The following is a 23,038-nucleotide window of genomic DNA, read 5'->3' as shown; positions in this document are numbered from 1 at the left end:
TTTCTTGTTTTCAATGGCCACGATCACTTACTGCCAACAACACATTCTGTGTTCCCCTTCCTTAAATGCCTGAAGCAAAGGGTTTCCAGCTGTAGCAGATACTTGAAATTTTCACCTATTCCTTCTCAATTTCATGAAGAATTTCAGGAAGAATTTCTTCATGGTTGGGGTTGTTAAGCATTGGAATGGACTGCCCAGGGAGGTGGTGGAGTCACCATCCTTGGATGTGTTCAAGAAACAACTGGATGTGGCATTTAGTGCCATGGTTTAGTTGACAAGGTGATTGGTCAAAGGTTGGACTTGCTGATCTTAGAGGTCTTTGCCAACCTTGATTTTGTGATTTCCAACCCTAATGATTTTGTGATTCTCCTCGGAGGCTGCAATATTTTGCTTACCAGGATCAGTTGAGTGAGCCTGCAAACTATCCTTTATCTGCAACTGCTGCTGAGGTAAGCATAGGACTGACTGGAGCTTCCAGGCTTGCAAGAGATTTATTGATGAGATGAGTAAGTCAAGATCTGCAAATAACTTTTAAAAGCCTGCAAGAAATGAGCTGAGGTCTACAGACTAAATGCTGGCCAAAACTACGTGATGTTAAGAATGAAGTTGCTCATGAACATTTCATTTATAGAGCATTAAGAGGCTTATCTCAACAGCTCCATCAACAGCCTGGATGGTAACCAAATTTCTCTATTCAAATTCTCCAGCAGAGCATTTTCACTGTGAGCAAGCCGGGCACTGTAACGGCAGCAGTGGCTGTGACCCGTCAGCTGACCCACCACAGGAAATCAACACCAGGGGTTTGCTAATGCTTGCTCTTTGCCCACAGCAGCATAAGAATGAAGTGTGCTTCTGGCCCTCAGCCTAGTTTGGAAACCGGTGCTTATTTCTCTTGAGTTTACAACAGTAAAGAGGATGGTTTTTAAAATTTTTTTTGTCTCCACAGATTTACTATTTACTATTGCTACTGGTTGTGCTGGAAAACAAACTTGCAGGATGCAAACCTGGGCAGGTATCATGTAGTCCCAGTGCAGTTTACAGTCAAATTACCACAGAGGAGTGCAGCTGTCAGTTTTGTGTTAGGGAAGTCTATGAAATGACTCTCATCTTCAAGGTTTAGAACATGTTGAAGGGTGCAATAACTTGGATTTTGTAGGACATCTTATAACTGGGTTTTAAATCAGAGTGTGTGCTACATATGCACGCTCCCTACCCCTGTTTTGTGGGGAGATGGGATAAGAAGACTAACACGTGTGCCAGTTTTTCAGGTTTGAGCTTTGTGGTGTTTTGTTTTTCTCTCTTTTTCCAGATGAGCACTGTCCTCTTTCAGTAACTTAACAGTTCTGGGAAAAGCAACTTCAAACCAGACCATTATAATTCAGGTGCTAGATCCTACCTTAGCAATCTGCTGGTTTGGAGATTGCTCTTCAGAACATTTAGTCTTAACATGTACAGCTTTCTAACCAGAGAAAAGTACCAAACTCACATACATACACGGACACAAATACACACACACATAAAACTAAAGTGTTTATTGCATGCTAATGTTACCATAATCAGTGCTGGCAAAAATGACCCTTCTCCATTGTGGTGTAACCAGAAAAACACATAGTGTCTTGGAATTCTTTCAGTCTCAGCCAGCTGCTGCCTCTTTGAAGGATCCCCAGTCTGGGAACCAATATCACTGTGCTGAACACCAATACGTTCACTGCAGCAATGTAAACATGGCCAAAATTCAAAACTCCAGGTGCATGAAGAATTTCAGTATAGAGTATTTTGGGAGAGATTTTTGTTTGAGATTTAATCAACACACACACACACCTACTTCTTTCCTTAAATATCATGACAAGCCTTGGGAAAGGAGCGTTATTGAACAAACTTGGATGCTTGGCTTCTGTCCTCACCCTTGCTATTGCTGGCAGACATACTGAAATGATGCAGTGCCTTTAAAGAAGGGTGAATATATCCTCACTGGCACATAGAGGAAGTTTCCACAAAAGTCATACAAGAGAAACCACTGAGCACAGAGATCTGTTCTGCTGTGGCTGTGCAATGTTCATCGAAATGGCTTCCTCGTGAGAAAATAAATAGTGCCTTATAACACCTTTCAGCTAAGAAAACAGGGCAATGGTTGGCTTTAAAAGGATGAGGTATGGGAACACTCCTTATGGCCAAATGTGGTCTGTGACAGTCCATCAACACTTGCTGTAGTTGTCATCTTTAGCTTTCTGTGCTTCAGGGTGAGCAATCAGCTGTCCTGCAAGCAGAAGAAAATAAGCATTTACATGCTGGCAGAGATGGTCAATAAAAGCATGAGGCTTTGGAAGCATAAACTTTATGGATGATAGCAACAGACATCAGATCAATGCCCTGCCCTGGCCTGGACTCCTGTATTTGTCAGAATGGTAATTGTTGTGAGTGTTGCTCTCTCATGGAGCCCTGAACTGTGCAATGCAAGGATAAAACAGGACAGAAGGTGGCCAGACATCCACTAGGCTACTTTATTGCTTTTCAAAATAAGAAGTACCAACTACTAAAAAGCATACATTGACACCAGGACCCAAACTTCCAGTTACAGTGTCATAGCACATGTGTAGTGCAGTGTAGAAAACAGGGATCTATGGATGATTTAGCATTCTTCTGAAAGTGACTCTTGTGCAAGAAGCAATGACAAATTTGAATGAAAAAGCACCCTGAAAGCCATCAGATAACCTTATGAGACTTCAGACTAGCAGATTTTAAGCTGTCTTGGCTTCTTCTGGAACTCACCTCGGATTCTTGTGTTTCTGGGAGAGTTTCTATTCCATTGTGATCCTGTATATCTTGTGGGGCCTCGGCTTCTAGCTCCACATCAGCCTGCATGCTGGGATTTTCATTCTCCCACTTTGCAAAGCCTTTGTTCTTCCCAGCTTTTCCGTAGAATTTGGACTTCATTTTGGGGAAAGTGTGGGAACCTGAATCATTCCAGCCTGGCTCATGCCAGAGTGGTTCTGTCTGTGTTGCTTGGCTGGTGGTCACCCGCTGCAGCCGCACGGAAATTTTCCGCGAAGAGCCAGTGACGAGGGTGATAGCTCTGCCATCAAGGTCCTGGTGTTCTGCAGCAACACTGGGAAATTCAAATACTTCATCTTGGACTGAAAGAGAGGGTGGAATTGTTTTGTCTAAGTATTCTGCTTCAAGGTCTTTACAAAAAGTTAACAAACATGGGGGAGGGTGGGGAGTAACCCTTTGTATGAGGCAGTGCTATAATTATCAATATCCACATGCTGCTTGGAAACTGTTTCTGACACTGTGTGTACAGATTTTATTGTCTTACCATCTGCATGCTCAGGGCATAAGGCAATTCTAGAATTGTGCCCTACGTCTCCTTGCTCCTAAGTGATAAAAAAGGAGAAACACCATTTCATTTCTTTTCAGCTGGGATGGGGTGCCAGTAAGGAGGATAGTAAGCCTTAGACAGGACAGTAAAGCCATCCCTGGAGAAAAGGATGTTGTAATCTAAGGACTGAACACAAGCCATAGTGCAGCAAAAAGGAGAGGTGCTGCTTTGTGTGTTGATGCAAACGAAAAATTAAAAATAGCAGCAAGGACACTGGCCATTAGAGAGGATTCCAGAAATGGTTTAAAACAGGAAGAAAACTGTTCTCACCTGGAGGCAGAGATGGACTGCTAGGAAGAGACCCATGGTTGCTGCCTACTGAAGTTCCTCTGGAAAATTTCCTGCATGCCAGCACAAGCAGGTCTCTGCATTGCTTGTGACAGTTGGCACCACAATCTGTAAAAAAATAAATTGTCAAGTCATCAAATGGAAAGCCACAACTATCTGGTAATCCCTCAGGGCTATTAGCAGGCGGATACAAGAAAGGACTTTGAAGGAACAAAAAGTTTGACAGAAGTTGTGAAGAGTGTCACAGAAATGGATCATTTGGTGTGAAGGGCATTACAAAAAAAAAAAAAAAAAAAAAAAAAAAGATTATTTCCATGACAGCCATTAGTAGAAAAATGGCAGCAGAAGAGAAGAGGGAAGATGATATTTTAATCATGAAATAGTCTCAAAGAAGAGATGTGGAATGATATGATCCTGTGTATGCCCAACATAAAACTTCTGCTCCCACCAAGAGGGGTATAGGTTATTTATTGGCTGGCTTTTATCTGACCCAGCAGGGCCCATTATAGTAAGCAGGTTTGGTTGGAAGACACCAGAGCATCCATACCCTGAGTGTCTGGAAGGACTGCTGGAGGTCAATGTAGACTATTGTATTTTAAAACTAAGTAAAAGTAGTTCAGTAAGCAACATTGGCACATGAATGAGCTCTGTGGAAGTGTATCATCCACTCAGAAAAGACTTTTTGAATCTTTTCTGCACTCCAAGCCTCTGCTGGGATTTAAATCACTGTGGATACATCATGACTAGGTACATTTGTCTGAAGTGTGGCTGGAGTATGGATCTTACATGCAAGAAAGGGCTGAAGGGTGGAGAATGTGCCCCAAACACAATCTTGCTCTCCTCTCTATCCTTTTCCATTGTCTAAAAATTCCCATCTCCCTTATTTCTCTTCTGCTGCTCCACAGCCCAACATTTTGTTCTGGGTGAGCATTGTCAAGGTTTATTTAATTTATTTAAATATCAACCATTTATGGCTCTGCTGTAGGAACCTCTCTGCTCATGGCAGCAGCTCTGGCATGATGGGTGAGAGTTCTGCTTTCTGCCAACACCTTGTTCTTATGACTAATGCAGCAGCCCATGCTTTCTCTGCCTCAAAGGTGACACTCCCTCAGATACACTAAAGATCTCTCTTGAAGTGCAGGACTCCTTCTATCACTCGCAGACCATGCAGTCTGGCTTTTATCTCATTACTCACAGTGCTGGGGTAAGCAGCAGACCTGGGAGAAGGAACTCCCTCCCTCCCCCTGCTGTGTTCAAACAGGATGGCAGCTCTGTGCTGAAGGCAGAGCTCATCCCTAATGGGTGTCACACTGCAGTGATGCTGGAACACAGAGCAGCTGGTTTTGCTGCAACAAAAGGCAGGCACCCTCAAATTGTTGAGCACTGCAGGATCTGAGTAAGCAGCTCTGCTCTGCTACTTTCATGCTTCATTGCCTGTAACTTTGACTTTACAGAGCCACTTTTGCTCAGTCTCCACTGGGCCACTGCTACAGGCAGTGATGCAGGACAGAAGCTCAACTTTCAGATCTCAGATTGAGTTTACAGGTTGGTGTGACAAAACTTTACCTTCGTTTCCTCATCCTACCAATAAATCTATAGACTGCAACCAGCCCTTTCAAAGCTTCTAAGATGATAGATAAGTAATCAGGAATATCTGAATTACATATGTTAATTTAGCCATGGACATTTTTCCCATCCCACTCTGAGGAAGAGAGGTTTGTGGGTGGAGAGAGAGAGACAGGAGTATGGTGCATCCTAAAAAAAAATTATTGTGGATTCTTTATCCTTCTCCTTGGAGTCTATGTAAGACTAAGTGAAAACAGTACAAATGTGAATCTTCCCCTTTGAATAACTGAGAGGCAGCTACAGCTATGAAAATCAACAGTGTCCTTCAGCCAGAGTTGGGCTGCTTGAGAAATAAACAGGTCCAGGATTTAAAAGCCAATGAGGACCACTACAATGCCCTTTTTGGTCTGGCCTGATTAATATGGTACAAGTACTGCATAAGAAATTAAATATTTATGAAGGCAAAGGAGTGGGATGTAAGAGCTCTAGCATTTTTTATGAGTTGAATGTCTGAAGAAGGTCTTGCAATGAGACCTGCTGGGCAGTCTAGGAATTAAATATTTCTCTATTTCTAGCTCAGCCACTATTAAATTGCATGCATGCTTCACTATAGGCACATGGATGCACATGGATGTACAAACTGTTGCCAGCAGACTTTTTCCTGGCCTGAGTCTCAGGGGATATATTTCAGGATCTCTCAGTGTTAGGACAAGAACACTTGGTCTTCCAATTTACAAGGTCTTTACTGGTAGAAAGTTACAGCTTTCTTTACTGGTAAGAAGTCACGGAGTCAGGGGCTGCTTTGGACCTTTATCTCACAGAATCTTTGCATTCCTGCTGTATTCCAATGTAGTAATGTGCATTATAGTGCAGTGAAAATTCATAGTGTGCCAGCAGTCACTGCTCATGGACAATACCAAATGCAGAATGTGTTTGAATATATGCCATTTTAGTTAAAGGTATGGTTGACTAACTTGTACTACAACCCACCACCCATAGCTTGAAAGGAATCCTTGTAGTATTTATTTACCTTTACATTTGTAGCCTTGTTTGATTATACCCCAGAGCTGCAAAGAAAGACAAAAGAACGTCAAGGAATCAGAAAAGAAAGCTGGAAGGAAAACAAGGTCACAATGAGGAAGTACCAATGGCTACAAAAGCACAAACAGGATACAACTGCTCTTAACACCCTTCCTGTCAGGCAGACTTCCCCCTCTAGTTGTGATAAGACTTGTGTGGCTTCTCCCTTACTTCTGCTACTTACTTGTAGTAATGGGACTACCAGAGAAGGAGAGACACAGATGACTTTTGCTTCCAGGAATGGGTTAAAATGTGCTATCATATCAAGCTTAGTGAAAACATTCTGCTTCCAGGCTCCCTTAATGTTATCTGCAGGAGAATTTCCAGCGTTCATCCATTCTCCAGATACATCACTGACCCAAAACATTCAAACAGAGCAGAAGAAGAGACCACTGGGGATAAAAACTGGGTTCTTGGTTCCCACACTGGTTCCTAGCACACCTAGTCATAGCAATCTGATTTGTGCACCTGCCATTTCCAACTTAAAAGAAAACTCAACCCAAACAGATGAAGAATGAAACAGGCAGAAAAGCCGTGAAATTCCATCTTTGCCTTCCCTCAAAGCTGTTCTTGTCAACATACACTTGCAACTACCAAATGCTAAACATCCAAGGGCCAGTGTGTGTGGTCCCACTTTTGGGAAGCTTTCACTGCCACATGAGCAGGATTACTTGGAAACAGGGAACCTCCCTAGTAAATTGTTTTCTATGTACTCAGCAGCACTGTATCTACAGCCACAGCATTATAAAAACAAGCATTTCCACTCTTGAGAGGCAGTGAGAGGAATGGGCAGTTTTTCTAACTCTAGCATAAAAGGAAAAAAACTGGGGACTTTGGTGTTTATTTTTCCTGAACTCATTCACGAGGGAGGGTGAGCACATCCAGGCAACTGAAACTGTGTGTGGCTCATCACCAGATTTATAAGTACACACGCACAGAGAGCAGGGGGTGAATATGGTCATTAAAGAAAGGTTCAAACGGAAGAGATGAAGATCATTCTAAATACGAAGGAAAGAGTAAAATAAACACAATGGAAAGATTCTGGAAAAAAAAAACCACCCCACATACTGCACAATAGCAATAGCAAGCAAAAATGGGGCTCTGGAGAGAGCAGAAATAGATTAGACAAGGAAGAAGAATGGTGAACAAAAGAACAGAAAGGACAACAGTGGGAGCTGGGTCCACAGAAGGCCTGTGGCTTATTCTTTTCTTGCTAATGCCATACATGTGTACAGCTAATACAGCTGCTGTGCTCAGGCAGCAACAGGGGAGCACCCCAGTCCCTCCTGGAAGACCAGAGATGACCTATATTCCCAGATTTCTTTTACAAGATCCCTGTAAGAGACATGGATTGTTACTTATTTCATTTAAGCTCTAATCTGTTCCCACTGAAGGCCTCTCTAGTCATTCCTCACCTTCTTATCTCTGTACCTTCCTCCCACTCAGATTTGGCACCACTGTTGTGGTTACACACTGCAGTGGAAGCTTAACTAAAGTGTCATGTCATGAATTCTGACCTAAAGCTTTGAATGTGTCTGACACAGCTTTGCTGCCAAGGTAAGAGGATCTGTGCAAATTCAGATTATAAAGCTTAGCAGGACGGCCGCTCACCCATCCTGCCATGGGGTGCAGCTCAAGCTTTGGGACGGAACTGCGACTGGCCATGGGCATATCAACTTTGGGCTGCTTAATGGCATTGGGTCTTAGCTTGACCTTCAGCATTTGTAGCGTTCTAATAACTGTGTGCATTGCCCTGTCATGTCAATTCATCCTGCTGCATGGTCAGTGCACATTATTTTGACTGTGAATCAGTGCATCAGTTTGAGATTAGGTTTCCACCCGTGGATGACTAGCACTGAAACGCAGAACAAATATGCAGCAGATTCTGTAGTTGGTTCCTGTCCTATCAGTCCAACTCATCCACAGAACAATGCCAATGACTTCAGTGAGCTGACAGGAAAAATGACCTTATTTCCATTTCCTGTAGAACCCCTTACTCGTTTGCATTCCTGCACTGGATGTAATCAGGGAGACGTGAAAAATCTAACAATGGCCAATTAAAAAATTGATGTAGGAGAAAAATATCTGCAGGAGAGAACATTTCAGGGCAGTCCTTGGGCCTTGCTTTGCCGTGGAAGCCTTCCAAACACGCACCGAGTGTCACGAACGCAATGACGTCTTCCCAAGGCAGCCTGGAACAACAGGCTCAGGCCCTGCCCTGTGGGGCTGCTGGAGCTGTCAGCCTGAGAGCCAGCAGCACACCCCTACGTCAGCACTGACCATGTCACCAGGAGCCAGGGCCTCTGCAGCTCCAGCGGAAATAGGCGGAATTCCTTCTTGCCCGTGGCGCTGATCAGCGGCAGCGGCAATGATAGGGGCTTCAGGCACCCAAACAGGACTGACACGTCACAAAAGATGTGAGTGGAAAATGGGAGCATGGGCTAGAGCAGAACACCAGGGCAGGGCTGAAAGGAGGCACATTTTTGCACTCTGCAATGCTGCTGTTGGTACTTTCAACCATCACGAAGAAATATTGCTTAGTGGAAAAGATCATGGAATAAAGCTATCTGTTCTGGAGAGCAGGGACAGGGTCTGAGTTACAGCCTGTTATGTGAGCCACACACAAACAGAGGACATGGCCCTCTGCCCCTACTGCTTTAGCTGTCTAAATGTGGACATTTGATTTCAGCCAAGAGTGTCCATTAAAGTAATTTCTATATCATAGTAATTCTTCACTACATTTGGTTTGAAGTGGAAAACTTAGAGAAGGTTTACAAGCAACACAAATGTCTACAAAACCAATCCTTTCCCAGATATGTAGAGAGCATTCTAATAAGTGACATCTGGTAAGTTATGGCTGAGAGAAAAAGCAAATTAAAAAAAAAAACAACCTCCAACTAATAAATTCTACAAATTCTTATTGTACAGAACTGCTGGAAGCACTTTTGATTTCTTTACCAAATTAGAAGATCTCTTAATTCAATAGGGGGAAAATTAGGGCTGTTACAGCCACTCAGAGAATTATGAACATATCTAGGTTGCCATGTGCAATTTCCTGAGAAAGAACAGCTTTTGCCTCATCTACATCCTCTGCTCCAGACATCTATTTTCCCCTGAGCTTGTGTACATGGGAAATCAAGCCAAATTAAAGAATTTAAGATAAACTACGTAAGACCATTCATATAGTCTCTAACATCCTTTAGCCAACATAATTGTTCCCCCCAACAGAAATTCCTACAAACAGCAGTTTTAAGAAACCACTAAATCAAAACTGGATAGCACAGCTACAACATGAGTAAATGTTTTTTGCTTCTGAATGCCATGAGATATTATTTGGCCAAGACACTTGAGCAATGCATGGAACCAGTTCCACCTCATATACATTAAAGGCTAAAAGTTGTTTTTAAGATATGCTATTATTAAAATCATACTTACAAATCCTGCACAGTGCTCACAGAAAGTTGGTTTAAGATACGTCATTTCCTGAAAGTTATGAATAAACCCCGGTCCCATTTTACACTGAAACTGTGATTTAGCTCTCAGAAAGTAAGCCATCATTTCTTCTTTGCTTATAAGACCATCTCTGTAAGGGAAATAAAAAGTAGAGCAGATCTGTCATTGCTCTTGGCACTGAAAAATTTGGGGTTTTCTCATTGCAGAAAGCACATAGCACACAAAGCACATCCTTTGAAAGAGCTGCAAGAGTCCTGGAAGGAAAAAACCCTTACAGTCTTTGTGGTTATTATATTTCTTTAAACAGTAACACTGAACCTTGTTATCTCACCTGTTAGTGGTATGAGAGCACAGATCAGGCCACTAAATGAAAGACCTTGACTTACTGCTCACACAGAACAAGGTTATGCCTCTGGCTGGCCACCAGCCTTCACTGGATAACAAGAGATTCTGGATAACAAGAATAATCAAGCCCAGCTGTCTACGAAATGGATGCTATATATACCTTCTAGAGTATTTGTTACCCCCTCTCTGCTACATGCACTCATTTCCCATGTGCTGTACAGAACTTACTTGTTTCATCAGTCTGATGCCTGGCCTGAGCAGAGTATCTCCACTGTAATTTTACAGTACTGTAGGGTTTTGAGTCAGTCCCAGCAGGAATTTGTCATTAAGCTATTACATAAATGATTTTTAAATTACCAGGTAAAGCAGAACTCCAACCTAGAGTATAAGAATTTAAATGATAACAGAATTCGGCTTTCAGTAATCTTGTCAGACACAAGAAATTTGGGAGCCGCTGCTTCTTCAATTTATGTATTTTCTGAATTTTCAAATTGAGGAAAAGGGGGAAAAAAACACCACAAAGAGATCTCCAAGCTTACTGGTCTTTGTCCAGTACACAGAAAGAGTCCAAGAAGGGGAAGTTGGCAGCTATACTCTCAAAGTCTTCCTGAGATATATAACCATCATGGTCGTGATCGTAGTTCCTAAAGACAGACTGGAGAGAAAAACAAAAAGATGCTATTGTACTATTATCTAGTTTATCCTGAGTCTATACCAGCCTCTTCAACAATATAATTACATGCAAACTAATGTTTTATTTAGCTATTCAGATGCTCTGTTGCATCTGTTTTATTCCTTTTATTTTCCTTAGTATTTCAATATGCATATTATTTGACTCTATGGGAAAAGTTGCTGATTTTTAAAGGAAACTTGACAGCAGCATTTATCTAGTGATGATCCTCCACATGTCTTCACACATAATTATTCTTGCTTTACTTTTTCTTCTTTGATGGAAATGTCACTAAAATTCTGCCCCAGGTGATGACATATTCCCTTTGCTTCATAAGTATAACAACAATATAAACAACAGCAGCTTTCCCATGAGTATTTCAGATGGTTTTGGCTTCATTTTTCTCTTAGGTGGTCACCTCTACTCTGCCACAGTACTGTTTCAATCTATTTTGTTTACTAATATTTTGACACCCCAGTCATGAGCAATTTGTGCCTAACAACGACTCTCTTCCATCAACCCACCCCAACCCACCCCAAAGCAAAACCAGACATGGGATCAAATTTAAAGGTCACATGCAGTGATGGGTGTCCTCCTTAGCTGCTAAGGAGTCACTGTATTCTGTCTTCCTGTTTGCAGAGATGTGCAAACATCTCTGGTGTTAAAGCTACATGCCATGCTGATGGTAAAAACATGAGTGTCAAAGTCAATATGGCTATCTGAGAGGCACACAGTGAAGTACAGGCTCCTTCGTTAGATGAAAATGTTGTTGATAAAGACATTACATCAATATACCAAGACCCCTGAAAGGCATCTGGAGTGTCCCTGTCACAAGGGACACTACATCTGTTTTAACAAGAACATTATGAAACCCATTTCTATGAAATGACTGGCAGACCTCAAAAAAACATCATAAAGACAGAACTAAAACACAAACCCAAGTAGTATTCAACACTTTTTGTAATAAAAACAATGGCTAAAGCACAACTCAAAGCAGCAAGTAAACAACAAATACTGGCAAAGTGAAAACAGTTGTAGAGTGGTGTGAGCCTTTTAGTGAGCTGTATCCATAAAAGTCCCAAACCATGCTTTAATCCTGTCAAACTCAAATCACATGTCCTGAACCAGGCCAAATTGTGGAATGGGGAACTGCAACTCCCTCAACTATAGGAACAAACATAAACTCCCACCCAGCACATTCTGGAAAGATTAAGGAATTGTGGCAGACTTCCTATTTAACAAGATATCAAAGAGAGGTTTGGATGTGGAGTCATTTTTATCAACACATATGGCACTGACAAAAGCAATTCAGGAACAGCATGTACATTTCTGGCATCCCACATTAGAAGAAAAATTAAACTTTTTTTTTAAAAAAGGTCATGTACAAAAAGTAAACAACAAGTTATATTTGAAATCTGGGTGAGAGAACTGAAGAGTTTGTTTAGGTTATCTTAACAACATAACCCCAATTTGTGATCTGTAACAAAAACAAAATCAGAATTTAATAGTTCCTCCCAGAGATACTGATTAATTTGTAAAAAGAAGAAAGAAAAGTTCAGTCTCTCTGAAGGAATCTGTTTAGCTTTGTTTACATTACCTAGCACAACACATCACCTTCCAAACTGGAGCTAGAAGATCCCAGCTCTAATTATGTGTGACCTCATGTCCACATTTTTAAAGAGACATCAAGACAATGCTATCTTTACCATACATAACATGCTCTGGACAGTAAACTAACAGCAAGTTAAAAACCAGAAATAGTTTCCAGAAAAGTTCATTGGACCTATTAATGTATGAGACCTTGTTTCTGAGTTGCTTTCTTTTCAGCTGTGGCTATGTGGCTAGAGGTGCAGAAAATAAACTTGCACTCTGAATTTATATTTGCTAGACAAACCTATTAAACAGCAGCCAGATGCTTCTGAAAGCCTGCTCCTTGCACCCAGAAACCTGTTTACTAGTCCCATTGGTGACTGCAGGAATAAAATAAGTATTTCTGAAGGTATCAGTAACGGCTCAAATTTGTTATGGTATGTCTGAAATTCACCCCAACCATAACAATGTCATTATAAGCTTGAAACTGATTATAATGATGAAAATATCAAACCTACCATTCTCTTAGACCAGTGTAATGTTCCAAATACTTACATCCACCAGTTTCCGGATGTGCTTGTTGATGACTGTGGGGTCAGGCTTAGGTACCACTCCAGATGCCCACTCCAGTGGCACTACTGGCTTGTTGGGGGTGGTGGGGGAGGTAGGCTGCTGACAGATGGATCAGAACACAAGGATTTTCAAATCTGAATTAAGAAGCTGAATTTCCCAGTAAAAGCAGCTCAAAATGTCAGAGTTACAACGGCAAACTGCTGGAGTGCTTGTGCTGTAAAAATGTGCTCAGCAAAACACCAGGCAAGGTTTTTAAGGGCTGCTTGTCTTTACTAACAGATTCAGTCAGGCTCTCTGTGGCATCTCACAGCTTCACTGCCACCACCCAGGGAGCTCAGAAGCAAACCCAAGCAGTCTTTCCTCACTGACATCTCCAGAGGGTTCAACAGTAATGAGACTTGAAGGAAGGAGGGAGGAAGGAGGGTCTGTAGGGTTTGTGAACACAGTGGGCATCAGAAATAGGTAAGCCCAGAAACCTGCTTTGCTCCTCTGTAAAGCCTCTGAGGAGTTCACCACAGTCTGCCCCAACTCCCTGCTGGAGGGACCATGCCCAGCAGCCACACAAGGGAGTGCCTCAACCAGAGTAAGCTCCTGCTCCTGCTCTGTGTGCCACCAGCAGGACAGCAGGATGCAGAAGCAGGGCAGAATTGTGCTCAGCGATCCTGCTGGTTTCCAGCTGAGATGTGCCAGGATGCACAGCTTGATTCATCTAGGCAGCTTGAGTAGAAAGGCTCTAACCTTTGACTTGTTCTGCAGATAACACCAGCCAGACTATTTTATTTTAAAAATGTCTTGGTCTTGACAGAACAGTAGCTGACAGCTCACTGGATGCACAGACTTCACAACCTGACTCTTTCCACACCACTACAGTGCTTTGGGAGTAGCTCTGAAATGCAACTCAGACTATTGAAGTAGGAAATATAGGACAAACCTGAACACATTTTCAGGTAAGGATTAAAAAAACCCAGTTAGCATGGACAACTCTGCAAGACAAACTGGCCTTTCCCTGCATCTGCACTGGACATGTAGCAGGTGAAGCCGTGTCAATTAGAAAAAATTCAGTGTTTTGGGTCAGAAGGGAGAGGGTCCACAGTCTCAGAAGGCCCCTGTGTTAGCTGATGAGCAAAGAATCTGGATCTCATTTGTCTCACTCTGAATTTCTGTGACTTGAAAGGGAGACAATTAAGACATGTAAAGATGTTGCACATTTCATTGTGTACAGCAATGGTATTGCAGACTTTGACATCCATGACTGTGACCATGAGAAATGGTCACAGATTCATATTTTACTGTGTTTGGTTGGAAAAGAAAAACAGGATTGGTTAGTGGGTTGCTTTATTAATTTGGTTTTTCCTTTTTCAAGTGTTAGAACAGCTTCTATCAACACCTTGATAGATTTTGACCCATACAAATGTGCACAAGTAAGTTTGGGAGGAAAACACCCCTATATCAACAAAATTCAATTTTCATAAGAAACACAGTGAACCTGAACATCCAGCTCTATCTGCCAAAAGCATGGACTCAAAGCATCCAAATTAAAAGTGTCAGTGTGGTGCTAGACTACCAAGACCTCACAAGGAGCTTTTAACATCTGCTGGTCTGAGTGAGCAATGGCAGAAAGAAACTGAATTCACTGGAGCCTTCCTCTTATTTCTGGGCTATTTCATTTGAAGTCTCATTCAATTTTTATGTTTTTTTTGACAAGTTGCAATGAAATCCTCATGTTACTGACCACTAACCAAAGGGAATTATTTCTTCTTCTGTTGCACTCATAGAGTCAAATGAACAATGGTGATTTTATTTATGTATTTGAAATGCATCCTATCAGGAAAGGTGCTAACTGGCTGTCCAGAGACTTCCAAGCTGAATTTATTAAACATTCCAGAACACTGTATCTGGCCATGCAGTTTGTGATTCCCACTGTATCTCCCATTTATTTCACCAGCACAGGGACCATGGTACTGTAGACTGAGAAAGCATCTTCAGATGTTTGCAAACATCTATGTGTTTTGGCATTGAAGTGAATTCTGCTGAAAACAAAAAAGAAATTCCCAAATGCATCATGAGTGGTATAGTTGCACCAGGCAGAGTTGTCCTCTAGATAATAGCTGTATCAGTGAAAACTCCCAACAAGAAGATCACTAATGGTTGTGGAAAAGCAGGACACTGTGACAAGGAGGTGCTATACTACAGCTGGTGGTCATTCCTCAGAGTTTTTTTAAGGCTGCTATACTGACTGAAGGGTCTCCTCCCAGTTTCAGCAGAAGAAAGTCTTGCTCAAGTCCCCGTTGACAGCAGACTGATATGCTAACAGATCAGCTCCACTTTTGCCCAAAAGTGATTGCAGCAGCATGAGGCATTTCCTCCCTAGTGCACCTGCATGGGAGTGGTACCCACATAACAATAAATCAAGGAGCAGTTGGAATGACATAACCAGGCTGTCATGTTGCCTTTGACAAATTTTTCCACATACAAAAGCCCTACAGATCCTTTCCCCTGTAATGGAGCCTGTGTGCTTTGGCACTCCATCAAAGAGAAGAAAGCTTCAAATAGTCTGGCTGCTGTCGATTCAGCTGCAGCTTTTCACCCATCAGGGAGCTGCCATGGCTCAATGTCACTGGCTGCTCATTGATCCTTGTGCAGAACTCTCCCACAACTGCTGGGCACTGTTAAAGTTCACAGCATTGTTTGTAATGCTTTTGTCCTGTTTAAAGCTCAGGCTGGAGATCAAAGCAGCAATGTGATAATTTTCTTCATTTACGGTAGCGGTCCGTCAGTCCTTCCACAGCATAGGGCTGCGACATTTCAACTTTGCTGGCAGTAATGAGAGGGACCCAGAAGGACTGAAATAAACAACTGTTGTGGTCAAATTGTACCAAACAAGGACTGGAGGCTCAGCAATGAAATTTCAAATGTTCAAGCTGAGCTAGTGTTGACTGTGGAAATATTTATTAGTTTCCTTATCATTGCTCATAATACATCATTGGGATCACACACATAGTCCTCAAAGTGGTCTCCAAGAGTAAGAGATTAATAATTTTAAACCTCAGAGAAGCCTAAACTTGGAAATTTAAGGGTTCTGCTTCCTTTCTGGCTTTTAAGAATGCTTCAAAACCTTAAAAAGCACTGGAATGTATAATCTCAGACTCCTGGACCCTGCTCTCACCCCCTGTGAAGCATTTCCAGCCACTCTCAGCTTCTGCTGCTGTCAGACTTGAGAGGGCTCAGCCTGAGAGCATCACAGGCTGGATATGAAAGGTAATGAGAATGTTGATACACTGAAGAAATGCTCAGAGGAAAGTAGAGTTCCCAGCCTTTGGCAGCAGAAGAAAGTGAATAATTAATACTTGAAGTGGAACTCAATTATTAATTATGAGTAATAATATTGAGTAATAACTCAACTATTAATTATGAGGTTTATCTGTATCCTTTGACTTTCAAAAATAAAGAAAAATGCATGAATACAGCATTAACTTTAGTTGCACATAACCAAATAAAGACTAACATCTATTCTCATCTGTTTAAACATTGCTTGAGAGCCCAAGATGCAGCCAATTACACCTAAGCAAACAGTTCTAAAATACTACAGCAATTATTTGCCTTGCCTTAAACAAACCTTTTAACTTAGTGTTGTTTTATGTAACTGCCCCAGCATACAGAAAATCAGCTAAGGGTCACACAATAAATAATTTATATAAACTTATAAAGGATTATAAAGCAGAACTAAAGCAGAACTTTGTTTTCCAGGACTTGCAGAGGTTTTGTTGAAAAATAATTAACAGCGACATCTGGCATGTTCCATTATTTGTTTCTCCCAATATGCACTAAAATAAAAGTGCATAGTGGGAGAAATAAATAAAACCTATAAATAGTTCCTGTGTTTTCTACTCAAATCTAACACTACAAAACTTTATATTACATATGAATAAGGAACCACATTTACTGTCATTTAAAAATTAAATCAACTGCATGCAGACAAAATAAACAATATGTCAAAAAGCAGTAAAAAATGACTTACAGATTTGGAGTTCCTTGGCTCCAGCACCAGCGAGAGCTTGTAGATGTCATCCTCAGTGTGGTAGAGGTCCAGGGACAGCTATAGGTAAGAAAGAATGGGAAACAGTAACATTTACTAGACTGGTCTGGATATGACAGGCTTTTAAGCTGAGATATATACCTCCCAATGAAGGCAAACACAACATTTTGCTACTCTGAGCTCAGGAGACAGGCCAAAGCCCCGTGCAGCTGCTGGAGAAGTGGATTTGCCCAAAGTGAACAGAAGCCAGGCTGATGAAGAGCACGCTGCTGCTCATGTCACTGCCCCTGAGGGCTGGAACAGCCCTGACCCCAGGGTGAGAGGGGCTGCATGCCCATGCACAGAGGGACGTGGGCTCCAAAGACCACCCCTACACAAACCACTTGCTTCTAGCAGCTCAGTGCTCATGAGAGATCACAGAGAGGCAGCCTGCTTAATGCCAAAACTTCAGGACAGTAGCTGTAGAGAGGCTAGGTTGGAAGGATTTCAGATTTTATTTTGTTCCTCAAGAAGGGTCATAGTAGTGCAGGTCTTCTGTAAAGATCAGCCCATGCAGCAAATGCCTCTTTGGAAAGCCCTGGGCAGACAGAGGCCTGGGAGAGGTAGGCTGGGTTTCCACTGCTGGTGATGCAGAAAAATGCTCCACTGGCTAAATCCCAGTTTAGCCCAGCTTGGCCTGCTCCTGGTCACCTCTCAGCAAGTCAGGCAAATTGCCTTCCAGCTGTTTCTAGATAAGTGAAAGATTTGTCTGCCATGTTCTCATTCTTTTCCCTGTAGGATTTATTGAGGAAAAAAAAAAAAAAAAAAAAAGAAGGCACATAAATATACTTAAGGTAGGAGGAATCTGTTTTTACTTAGGCAGCTGGGGTCCTGCACTGATCAATGTCTGCAGTGAACTCCTCCCTCTCTGCAGTGATGCAGGAGAAAGGTAATCAGCACTGTAGCTAATGTTTGACAATGAGAGGAAACAAACACTGCATGCTTCCTGTGATCGTGTTCCTGCATTAACTGGCTTTGAAGGATTGACATGATTTGAAGTTATCATCCAGCTTGCAAATCCCCAGTTAAGCTAAGATTGAGTTAAAAGGATTTTTTGCTGTTCCCGAGCAGACAGATAGAATTAGTACTGACTAAATGACTGGGACAGAAGGTTATTTTTAGAGAATCTGAAGTGCCAAGTAAGTAGCAAGCGGGACCAGTGACACCTACTGCAAACCCCCTCTAGGAACCACCCTCTTTTAGGCACAATTTTGTGTGATGAGTAAGACACAAGTTGTGTCCTTTCCCAAGATAGGTTCCCAAAGCAAACACATGGCTTTAGAGAAGTCTGGAAATCACATTATTCATTTTGTCTAGCTGAAACATTGCTGATTTTTGCGCTTTGTAATTAAGGGCACAGTGAAAGCTGTGCATCCTGCAGGTTCCTTCCCTCAGCCAGCATGCTGCTGTCACAGGCTGAGGTAAGGGCCTGTCCTAAAGACAAAATTGAACCAGTAAGCGCTGTAATAAATATTGATCATGTGGTGAGATGCTCAGAGACTGCATTCTGAGGTTCCTTGGTGGCATAACACAAGCAGCACTCGGGTGGAGCGCATGATGTTATCAGCTCAGACTGGGAGAGCAGAAATGGTGATTCAAAAGGTGTTGTCTGGTTTCTGTGAAAGAGCACAGTTTTCTCGGCAGGCCAGATGGGCTGGGTGTGGATCTGGGAGTGGAAATGTATTAGTATTTACTGAGCAAGCTTGTATCTCTCCCTCCCTGAATTATATGACCCTATCTGAAGCAGTGGATATAACTTCATTAGGCACAATGTGCAAGCATGCAGTGGACAAGGTATTGTCTAGGTCAGAAGTTTCATACATCAGCACAAAAATTACAAGCATGATGATTATGTTATGTAAGTAGTTATGTAAGCATTCATTTTATATTTTATTTACAGTTTTACTACAACAAATAAAGTATAATAAGGATTTTCCTAGAATAAGCTTTACAGTGAGTGGCAGTTTCTATTCTAATTTGACTATCATTGCTGTCCTATTCTTTTTCTGAGCAATTTGGAGGGGCATTGAGAAAGGTAGGGGAGTGATCAGAAATACATGACTTTTTTCTCTTTTTAAGTGGAACTTATTGAACACAAGTTAGGGAGGGTGACTTTCAGTTTGATTGTTTAGGTAGTTCTCATTCTCTTCACCAGATTGTACAAATGCCTGGGGCTTTCCAGTCATTTGCATATAGTCTCAGAACAGGTTAGATAAATAGATACTGAGAGATAAAAATAGCAAGGGAAAAAGGTGGCATCGAATGAGTTTTAACACAGTTCATATAAATACACTGTGGTCTAGCTGAGAAACTGAGATCCACTTCCATTCCACAGAAAGTGATGAAACATGTACCCACAGGTTTTATTCACATGTGAAAAAAAGCCAAACCAGTGCACAGCAGGTAAGGTTACCAAATATAAGTTTTCTAAAGGCAAAACTGTCATTAAAGCTGTTTTTCCTCTCTGCTGCACTGCCCAGCTTGTGTTTAGGTCCTTTTTCACTACATCTTAGCTCCACATGGTACAGAAACAGATACAAGGTTGGGTGCAGGCGGAGCAAGCGTGGTCAGTAAGTCAGGAAAAGAGGAATAATCACAGACTAAGAGCAATCATGCACTAAGAACTGAGTCCATCTTCATGTAATGTCCTCTGGCTCGCTGGCAGCTGAATTGTAACACATTTACTTGACTTGTGCTTGTAACTCAGACTCATTTACTCAGCCCAAGGCAGGACTTGCATCCCTCTCAGCTTTCCTAGTCTCCTGTGCCAGTAAACCTGGCAGGTGTCCCTGCTGCCCATACACCAAAACCTTCCCTTGTTTGTGGCATGCTAAATTCCATGCAAAATGCTGGCTTCTTTCAGCTGCTTCTCAAAGCTAAAGTTCTGTGAGCTAGAGGCTGACTTTTTATGCTTACAAAAAGATGGGGTTGGGTGGAGGGGTGTGGGGATGGGTGAAAGCAAGCTCTAAGTTTGTGTGCAGACATTTAAGGCATGAGAAGACCAACTTTGCAAACTGTTGACCATTCAGCAGCTACCACTGAAACCAAGAGTCCTCTGGTTCCCCATGAATCCTTTTGATCTATACTCAAAATAACATCTTTAAAATGCCTGTAAGCCCCTTGAGGAACTGGCCTGAAGTTTACTACCCACCTCTCACCCAAGCATTTAACCCAAGTTCTTACTTCATAGATCCTATCAAAGTCTCCCCAAACATCACCATTTCCAAGCCACTGGAAAGGTAGAGCAAATAGGACTCTAGCACTGAGGAAGGGAAAGATGAGGCCAAATTCCCACATGCCCATGAAACGCCCATTTTATCTTTCTGTGCAAGTTGTTGGACTAGCAAACCAGAACCCGGTGATTTAATTGTCGAGCAAGCACAGGCCTGGCACTTGCTAAGTGTGGTGCAAAAGGCAGCACTGCAAGGGAGGGAGGCCAGGCAAGAGATTTACACATTGCTTATCAGGACAAGAGACCAGCTAAAAGCTTGCCCAGATAAAAGCTGCTCAATGGCAAAAGAGCAGAAGGGAAGAAACAGTTGGGTCAGCCAATTCCCACACAACTGGAAATCATTCTGCACATTTATATTCATTTACTAGATTTGAAAGGGAGTTTCTCTAAATCAGGTAAAGATGGAAAAATTTTTACAGTTGAAATTAGAGAGATAAGACCTAGCAATAAAAGGAATTGTTAGTTCTTCACGCTCTGAAAACTGAAGATGATGTAAAGCAGCAGGGGAGGCTAAATCTGCTACTAGACCATTTACACATAGCAAGGCCAACTGGTTTTAGTTGTCAGTTCTTGTCAGTTTTGTGTTGCAACACTTTTCTTGTCCTCTTTCTCTGAACCCAGCCAGTGATTTAAAACTTTATTTTCAACAAAAAGATAGACAGAGGCATTTAATCTACAATATAAATCCATTATTTCTATTTAAGAGACTAGCATTAAAAAAAAAAGTATTGTATTCATATACACTGATAAGGAATATGGTACATATACCTATATGATATATACAGGAAGAAAAATGAGAATATTCATATTATGATATGTATCAAAATTCTGGTCCATGAACTTTTGATAGAAATTTGTTGGTTTTTCCCTTTCAAGAAGTCACCATTTTAAATCAATACTCCCACACAAACCTACTTGGTCCACAACTGCAGTTCCAGTGACTGGTGTGAAGACAGAATTATCCTGGAAAGATTTTAGGTTCCCTACACTTGTCTAGCTTATTTATAACCCTTGATCAGTTCTGGAATTAACACTGCAACTTCATTTTTTTTGAGCAGATTGGCTCAACTGTAACAAAGTCAGCAGAGTTATATTATGAACGAATGAATGCATTGGAGTATCACAAGTGAGAAAGTACCATCATGTACTCCATTACTTCTCCTAGCAAATGGAGTACACTGAAAGAAATACAAAAATACAAATAAAATCCCTGTCATCTTGCTGAAAACAAGGAAAAAAATTTAAAAATTGAAAAACAGATAAGCTATGTGAGCTCAGGCAGGTGCAATGATGAACATATGAAGGCTTGCGAGGTCTTAAAAAAATCTTTAGCTTTCTGCTCCTTTTGGAAAAGAGGCTGTCACCAAGAAGAGAGAACAGCTAATGAAAGTGGTGGCAGCAGTTCAGCTTCCATCTCTCACTTCACACTGTCTAATTTCTATCCTTTTGGACTCACTTTTTTATTGCTCAGTTCCCCAAAGCCTGAGGTTCCACTTCCCCCTATTCAAAGCCAAGCTTGTACGAAATGACCAGGAAGGGAAAGAGTGTCACAAGAAAGCAGCTCTCAGTCATTACAAAAACAAAACAAGACAATAAATATCTACCTTTATAGTTCAAATTTTAAGCTAAAGGATTGTTGCAGAGTTCAATATCTGGTGCCTGCTCTTTCCTGTCCCACTAATCAGGATTAAGACTTGTTCCCAGGTTGTTCCAAACAAGGCACAACTGAAGGGGCTTTCCAGTTTCCCCAGACTTTCCCAGCCCTCATTACAATGAAGCCACAGGTATATCCACACCAGCTTGGTTGCTCCAAGATCAGGCTCATATTTGTCAGCTTCCTTAGTGTAAAGCTCTGTACCTGATCAGTCCCAGTATAAACCCATCACATTTTTATTTACTGGACAGGAAAGATACTGTGTCACAAGGAAAGCACAGGGGAGCAAATTGGAATGATGCACAGGCTGGAATTTCTCTCATGTGCTGATGCCAGCATGTCTCCCAGTTGTTCCAGAGGAGACATAAATCTCCATTCTCAGTATTCAGAAATGAGTTTTACTTCTTCTAGCATAAATACAGCCCTCCATCTGTCATTCTTAAAAGATGTAATTTATAACAATTCTGTTGCTGCTTCCAGCCATCCCATATGACTGTGCTAAAACTCTTTAACTTTCTCAACAACTCATGTGAACTTGTTCCTGTTTTGTATTTTTTCCTTTTTCTTTTCAAAACTGAGATTAAAATATGCACTTAACTTTATAGATATGAGTATTCCTAATGACACTCAACATTTGAATCACAGCAGTGAATTGAATCATGTTCAATACTTACAGTTAGCAGGTTAATTAAATCCAAATTAGGCTCTAAATGATGAGAAGCAGTTTGCAGGGAAACCAGTTCACTCAAGGTGATGGAAAGCTGCTGCATTTTCACAATGTTAACTTTGTTCTCATCTATCCAATCAGGAAAAATGACATGGACAGCAATCAAGTCTTTCAAATGGACTCCCAAGATGGGAATTTTGAAGCCAACACAGTCAGCAAAAGCCTTGCGGTAGTTGCAGTAGTTTCCATTGGAGGAGACCAGCTCTGTCATTTCATTCCAGTCCTACAAACAGCCAGAGAAGCAAGTCCCTGTGAAAGCATTCACTGCATTTCCTTAGTCTGTTTTAAATGGACACAACTCTAGTCATGGTGTCGACAGTGTTAATTTCCTCTCTGGCACAGGCAATCAGCCAGAGGATCTCTGTGAGCTTATCCTGCTCCATTGAGAGGAATGCAACCCATTCCT

General features: G+C 41.6%; 1 protein-coding gene across 4 annotated transcripts in view; it reads right to left on the bottom strand.

Moving 5' to 3' along the window:
- Positions 1-1,517: 1,517 nt before the first annotated feature.
- RASGRP3 (RAS guanyl releasing protein 3) overlaps positions 1,518-23,038 on the bottom strand; it is a 58,747-nt gene continuing 37,226 nt past the window's right edge. For 3 of the 4 annotated variants that reach the window (XM_058020502.1, XM_058020505.1, XM_058020503.1), the window contains 9 exons: positions 22,580-22,855; positions 16,963-17,040; positions 12,927-13,043; positions 10,651-10,766; positions 9,749-9,896; positions 6,264-6,300; positions 3,650-3,775; positions 2,770-3,134; positions 1,518-2,257 (listed from right to left, as the gene is read on the bottom strand). In XM_058020502.1, coding sequence (XP_057876485.1) covers positions 2,249-2,257; positions 2,770-3,134; positions 3,650-3,775; positions 6,264-6,300; positions 9,749-9,896; positions 10,651-10,766; positions 12,927-13,043; positions 16,963-17,040; positions 22,580-22,855 — 1,272 coding nt within the window. In that variant the 3' untranslated portion in view covers positions 1,518-2,248. The remainder of the gene's footprint in view (positions 2,258-2,769; positions 3,135-3,649; positions 3,776-6,263; positions 6,301-9,748; positions 9,897-10,650; positions 10,767-12,926; positions 13,044-16,962; positions 17,041-22,579; positions 22,856-23,038) is intronic. The other variant, XM_058020504.1, reaches the window with a different exon arrangement.

Source organism: Melospiza georgiana, chromosome 3 (genome assembly GCF_028018845.1).
Source record: "Melospiza georgiana isolate bMelGeo1 chromosome 3, bMelGeo1.pri, whole genome shotgun sequence".
Classification (NCBI taxonomy): Eukaryota; Metazoa; Chordata; class Aves; order Passeriformes; family Passerellidae; genus Melospiza; species Melospiza georgiana.
This window is presented reverse-complemented; position numbering and strand designations above follow the sequence as displayed.